The 7,236-nt window shown below is 35.3% G+C and overlaps 1 protein-coding gene across 1 annotated transcript; it reads left to right on the top strand.

Moving 5' to 3' along the window:
• The first annotated feature begins 969 nt into the window (after positions 1 to 969).
• On the top strand, positions 970 to 3,040 carry LOC132042245 (uncharacterized). Its single transcript, XM_059432847.1, has one exon. The coding sequence runs from the start codon at positions 1,032 to 1,034 to the stop codon at positions 2,904 to 2,906; it is 1,875 nt and encodes a 624-aa protein (XP_059288830.1). The 5' UTR covers positions 970 to 1,031; the 3' UTR covers positions 2,907 to 3,040.
• The last annotated feature ends 4,196 nt before the right edge of the window (positions 3,041 to 7,236 follow it).

Raw genomic sequence — 7,236 nt, 5'->3', positions numbered from 1 at the left:
ATTTTTTTATGACAAATTTGATATAGTGATTTTATAAGAGAATCCATAAGTTAAGTGCTTTTATTGATACAAAACAAAGTTGAATGGCTTTGCTAGATAATTTCTCATAGTTGAGTGACCTTTTGAGATATTTACTCTAATTTAAATAGAAGAAAACTACCCTATAATGATCTCATGTGTTGTTTTTGTTATTGATCTTCATGCATAACTAAAATAAAATATACTCCCTCCGTGACTCCGTCCCATAATAAGTGTCACCTTAGCCTAAAACAAGCATATTAAGAAACTAATAATGCAATATGAAGTTTACCAAATTACCCCTATACAATAAACATAAATTACTTTTACCTTTTGATTAGAGCATGCACAAAAAGTAAATCTTTTGACATTGGTAATCCAACAATACCAAGTTACTATGTGACTTTTCCAATCATCATTTAGATGTTACTTTATTGTCTAAGGGTAGAATTGGAAAAAACTAGTCAATTTATGTCTTGATTTCCTAAGGTGACACTTATTATGGGACAAAAAAATTTGGCTAAGGTGACACTTATTATGGGACGGAGGGAGTATATTGGACTATAAAATCAAATATCCCGTATAAAAAATGCTTTGCTTCAATTATAGATTTTCATGACTGACCAATAAAATAATACAAATTTAGTATTCCATTTGACAGATCTTTCCTAAATTATTTTTCCTTTTCCACCCTTATTTCCAAGAAACTTGCAGAAGTCAACTATGGAGAGTGCATGTTTTAGGCTACCCCCTTACCACCCCCCATCCTTAATATTTAGGGTGGTGTTGGATTTTCTTTTAAGGTACTAGCTATGGTGCATGCCTAGGGGGTGTAATTATGATGGGAGCTATATAAACGTGCACATTTCACGTATGCAACTATATATATGTACCAATTTTAAGCTCTTATAGTATATCACTCTAACATCTTCCCATACTTTGATCAATTCGATCAGACACTTATCTTATCTTATTACATTTTGTTCTACGAAATTACTAGAAAATCACCAAATATGGTATTAGCCAGAACTATCGACAGTGGTCTGGCCAACATGACGAACCTACCTGTACGAGTCTTGATGAGCCGGTGGTTCATGGTGTTTGGAACCATCTTGATCCTGTCGGCGTCTGGTGCCACCTACATGTTCGGCCTATATTCCAGTGACATAAAATCTTCCCTTGGCTATGACCAAACCACCCTCAATCTACTAAGTTTCTTCAAAGATTTAGGATCCAATGTTGGTATTCTATCAGGTCTACTTAATGAAATTTCACCACCATGGGTAGTCCTTTTAATTGGAGCCGTCCTCAATTTTTTTGGCTATTTCATGATATGGATGGCCGTAACCAAAAAATTTTCAACACCTAAAGTTTGGCTAATGTGTTTGTACATTTGTATTGGTGGAAATTCACAATCTTTTGCTAATACTGGAGCACTTGTGACATGTGTCAAGAATTTCCCAGAGTCTCGTGGTGCTGTTCTTGGACTTCTCAAAGGTTTTGTTGGTCTAAGTGGTGCAATTTTGACTCAAATTTATCATGCAACTTATGGTAATGATACTACGTCTCTAATTTTGCTTATTGGTTGGCTTCCGGCTGTTATTTCATTTATTTTTCTACGTACAATTAGGATCATGAAAGTGGTTAGAATTGCACATGAACTCAAAGTGTTCTATAGATTTTTGTATATGTCACTTGGCCTAGCTGGATATCTCATGGTGATTATCATAGTTCAAAATAAATTGAATTTTACAAGGGCTGAGTATGTTTTGACTGCAGCCCTTGTTCTTTTCTTGCTTTTCTTACCACTTGGTTTGGTGATAAAGGAAGAAATTGATTCATGGAAAGTCAAGAAACAAGCCTTGGATAGTATTTCTAAGGTGAAAGTGGTAACCGAGAAGCCGAAAATTGAGGCTCCTCAGCTACCACCATTATTAGCTGCCACCACGGCTACTTTAGACAAACAATCTTTGGATAGCGTTGATCCCGAGGTGAAATTAGTGACCCAGAAGTCAAAAAGTGATCAGGCTACTCAATTACCACCATCGTCAGCTGGCACCAGTACTGTTGACTTAAAAGATCCAGAACTTTCTTGCTGGAAGACAGTTTTCCGGCCACCGAACCGAGGCGAAGACTTCACTATACTTCAAGCCCTCTTCAGTCTTGACATGTTAATCCTATTTCTTGCTACAATTTGTGGACTTGGAGGGACTTTAACAGCTATAGACAACTTGGGACAAATTGGAACATCACTTGGCTACCCAAACAAAAGCATTAGCACATTTGTGTCCCTAGTGAGCATATGGAATTATTTAGGAAGAGCGGTGGCTGGTTTCCTCTCTGAACATATCTTGAAAAAATACAAATTTCCAAGACCCTTAGCCCTAACCATAACACTAATAATTTCTTGCATAGGCCACATTCTCATTGCATTTAATGTCCCTGGTGGACTCTATGTTGCATCCATAATTATTGGATTTTGCTTTGGGGCACAATGGCCATTAATTTATGCAATAATTTCTGAACTTTTTGGACTAAAGTACTACTCAACATTGTACAACTTTGGGTCAGTGGCAAGTCCAATTGGGTCATATTTGCTTAATGTGAGAGTGGCTGGTCATTTATATGATAAAGAAGCAGAGAAACAATTGAAGGTATTGGGAAGAATTAGAAGGCAAGGGGAAGATTTGAATTGTGATGGAGTTGACTGTTTTAAATTGGCTTTTATTATTATCACAGCAGTTACTATTTTTGGAGCTTTTGTTTCTATCATTTTGGTGATTAGGACAAGGAAGTTTTATAAGAGTGATATTTATAAGAAATTCAGAGAACAAGCTAAGGCTGCTGAGATGGAAACGGCATTGACACAAAATGGTACAAAGGGATAGATTGGAATGAAGCAAGAAGACCAACTATTGAAGAGAAAAAAAAATGGAGGAAAGTCAAAGAGAAAAGAAAAGATTAGAAAGTTATTGGTATCTTCGAAATATACTACATGTAGTGTATAAAATTTATACTATATATAGCTTTGTAAGAGCGATGGATAAATTTGATGGCCCTGAAATATAGTTTTGATATTTTCTCTTACATGTACTATCCTTTTCTTTCCTTTAAGTTATTTTGTTACGTTGATGGATATTTTACGTGTACTATCCTTTTCTTTCTTTTTAGGTATTTTGTCGCGTTGATGAATTTTTTTTTTTTTTTTTTTTTTTTTTTGCGAATTGATGGATATATTTTAAAGGTGTCTTTGTGTACGTTATGGTGTTTTCATGTTGAAAGTTATTTCGGATAATATTCTTTACACTTTTTATGAAGAAAGAGTAAAGGTTGACAACTCAGGCGTTGAAACCTCAAAAAAAAAAAAAAAAAAAAAAATATATATATATATATATATATATATATATATATATATATATATATAATTAAGTCGTTAAGTAAATTAAGCGACGAATTTTTATTGTTCAATGATAATAAAGCATTTTCTTATTTTCTATTGGAGAACCCTTTTTTATTTCTATGATGCAGAAAGTGACTAAATAAGGTTTTGAAGTGTAAAGCATTTTAACTAACACGGTAACAACTGCATCCCATAGTCATGCTTTCTGTGATTTAGCTAATAACAACAACAACATGTCCAGTGTAATCTTACAAGTGATGTCTTGGAAGGGTAAGATGTATGCAGACCTTACCTCTTCCTTTGTAGGGTAGAAGAGGTTGTTTCCGACAGACCCTCGGCTCAAAGGATACAAGCGGTGATGAAAGGAAATAACAACAGCGAAAGACAGATACACATCAAATAAAGCAACAATATTAATAAGAAATGGAGAATACGCACGATACTGCGTGAATACTAAAGATATACTACTAAATACGGAGAAGATGAGTAGAGGAGACTAAAAAACATACAACTAAGATCATTACAACACTACTCAGCTACCTACTACTCTTCTCCCCCAATACTCAACCTCGATACCTTCCTATCTAGGTCATGTCTGCTAAGATTATCCTAAATTAATATCCCTAGTCTAACATGTGAACATATGTAAAACAACATTGTGCTTAGTTAAACATTATTTAAATTAATCAAAAGGATGCTAACACCAATGAACAGAATCTCTAAATGTAGAAGTATAGGCAAATATCAGTATTAATTACATATGATTCTATTAATTACATATGATTCTATTTTTTGACTCGAGGAAGGTAATATAATTATAATGACAGAGTCGTTCTACACAAATGCAATATATCCAAGAAATCACCTTGTTGTCTCCCCATATGGCCATATATTCCCTTTTGGTCTTTTCGAGACCTCTCATCTCCTTGATATCATCTGCAATATCATTATCAAAATTGAAAGGGGAAAGGCGAGAAGCATTTTTATATTTCATCAATAATTGAAAATTCATTGTAATGTGCTTCAAATGAGTTGCAACAGCTTGGAATTGGGATACACCATAGATTAAATGAAGGAACACATTTGTCCTTAGTGAAATGTAAAAGACTATTGGCTACCCCTCAAATGGTTTTTGAAGTTGATATGGAGAATCCTAAAATCCTATCTACACTTCCAGTATTGAACAAAAGTGTTAGCGGTAAGTGTCACTGATGAAATCCAAAAAGAACACCAAAAGAAAATAACATAAAAAGGGGAGATAAAAAATAAAAAACAGAAAAAATACCGAACAAGAAGGAATTAGGAAGAAAAAGAACCCACATGAGAGCATGAAAAAGAGCAAGCAGAGAAAACCTGAAAAAGCAGCATAGAAAGGACTGAGAAATGACATACTCCCTCCGTTTCAATTTATATGAACTTTTTCGGAGTACGAGGGTCAAACTTTATAACTTTAACGATAAATTTTGATATATATTTTTTAAGTTTGTAAAAATAAAATTTATATATTTAGAAACTACATAAAAAGTACTATAAGTCATGATAATTTATAATTCAAATAATTTAGAAAAAGCATAATGAAAACGTGATCAAAGAACCACCTCGTAGACTTTCCAAATAGTAATAGGTTCACATAAATTGAAATAGAGAGAGTAACTAACATTCGTTTACAACCAAAAAATACAAACCTAAGCAGGTTGTTGCATATTCCTAATGAAACAGAGGATTACAATTGAGGCGAAAAGAATTATCAGTAACCAAGCTTGCTGCCACGCATATTCTAAATTTTATCAAAATACCAAGAATACCTTTCATCGTCCCTGCAAACCTTCACTTATTAAATAGTAGAGTCGAAATAGAAATACCATTTAGGTATTTGATACTTAGGACTAAAAATGTAAGGACCTGTAAATTGAAACCTCTGAATCCAGCCAATTTCCGCTTAAAATTTTTATGGTCAAATTAAGTCTGGATCGAGTGTGGGTCTCAACCGAGAATAATAAGGTCATAATGTGTTTGAATGGACTAGGAGGGGTGTCAAGGCGCTTCAGACTAAATGGTGGAAAGCCAAAATGATCAATAAAAAAATAAAAAATAAAAAGTCGAAAAGAAATCGGGCTAGAGAACCCTCCAAGGGGCTCGTCTCGCGAGCCGCCTGTGCATGCAAGAGGAGGCAGCAGGAGCACAAGGCAATGAAGCCCGGTAGTGCAGCTGGGCAGGCGCCTCGCGTTGCGTCATTGAATCGCGCGCAACGCGATGGGCGCCTGAGTGTTGACCAGCAGGCCTGGGCCTGCGCAGCAGGGGCAGACGACCTCTCTCATGATGCCAGCAACCCGGCATGCGCAAAGGTAAGTACTCTTGGTAGATTTTCAGTATTTTAGCGTTTATTACCTGTAGGTTCTAACACTTAAATGAAATAGAATCCATTGGAATTCATCCAAAATTTCAAGATATCGCTACAATCCAACCTAGGGCTCCAAACCCAAAAGGTAAATGTTTCTTATCCATTTTCGGAATATGAGTTTAAGGCGGTTATTTGGGGGTATAGATTGAGTTAAAAAAACGTCGTTTGAATAGGGAAAATATTTTGCTCTAAGTTGAACCGCATGAACTAGGGCTTGGGTTGCTCTTAGTTGAACCGCATGAACTAGGGCTTGGGTTGAAATTAGGCAAATAGGATTAAAATTTGAGATTAGGGGATTTATGTCTTGTAATTATCGTGTTGTGTAGATTACGGTCACTCATGATTGATTGGAACCAAGGAGATCCATTAGCTCAGAGCGCTCGAGATATGTTGAAACGAACCCTTGCATAGGATTATTTTTCCAAACTGCCATCTCTTCGAGAATATAAATTATCATTATGAACTTCTCCAAACTTTAGCGTGTGATTCTCGGCGAAGAGCGACTATACATTATCCTTTTTGTTCTTCTCTTTGTGTCAAGCATTTCAATTTTTTTCATTTCTCATGATTACGAGTGTTCTAAGATTTCAAAATTTTGAATTATGACCTTGAGGTTTTCAAAGTTCTCATAGAAAATTTTATGACTTATTAAATGATGATGATAGACGGTTATGAAATGCAAAGAACGATATGAGGCTTTGGAGGCAAAATTTATGTTCTTTTGAAATGGACCGCAAGTGCCAAATGTAATAAATATTTTGACAGTATCTCTAGTTGATTGATAAGGTAATTAAAAAAAGAGGGCAGATTATCCGAAGCTACACGTGTCGGTGTAGGCCCGTGGTAATTTTTATTGGCTTGGGCGATTAGATAGTCACCCCTGGTTGGGTATATTAATGTTAGCACACCGTTAATATTCACATGATATTGTGATGAGATGCGTAATCCATCCCGGGCTAAAGGTCGGATCATCACAAGGTACACATGATCGCTAATGTTATATCAGTTACTAGGTTCTCCAACAAAAAGGAAAATGTTATGTTTGCTTAATGCTCAAACTCGTATCTAATTTAGTTTGATGAAATGATATTGTCTTGAAAATTGCATAATGATCCATGATTTATTTATACTGTCTTGTCCTATTTTATGCGAAGAAACTTTGATTCATACGAGTACGCCTCATTATGTACTCGCGTTTCTTTTATCGTGGGCGCTGCATTTTTATTGTGGATGCAAGTGTTGATACTCAAGGATCAACAAAACTATCCAAATAAGTCCTAGATCATCAAACCGACCTATAGGAACATTCAAATCGTGAATCCGAATTCGTTAATCTAGAATGTTGACTTTGGCCTACTCTTAAGTTTTCAAAATCTAGTTTTAGTTTTTGTTCTCTGAAACACATCAGAATCCCTCG

The sequence above is a fragment of the Lycium ferocissimum genome, unplaced genomic scaffold, assembly GCF_029784015.1.
Source record: "Lycium ferocissimum isolate CSIRO_LF1 unplaced genomic scaffold, AGI_CSIRO_Lferr_CH_V1 ctg1426, whole genome shotgun sequence".
NCBI lineage: Eukaryota > Viridiplantae > Streptophyta > Magnoliopsida > Solanales > Solanaceae > Lycium > Lycium ferocissimum.
This window is presented reverse-complemented; position numbering and strand designations above follow the sequence as displayed.

What these genes read in the sequence shown, in the direction of transcription:
- LOC132042245 (XM_059432847.1), top strand. Translation starts at nt 1,032, where the DNA reads ATGGTATTAGCCAGAACTATCGACAGTGGTCTGGCCAACATGACGAAC.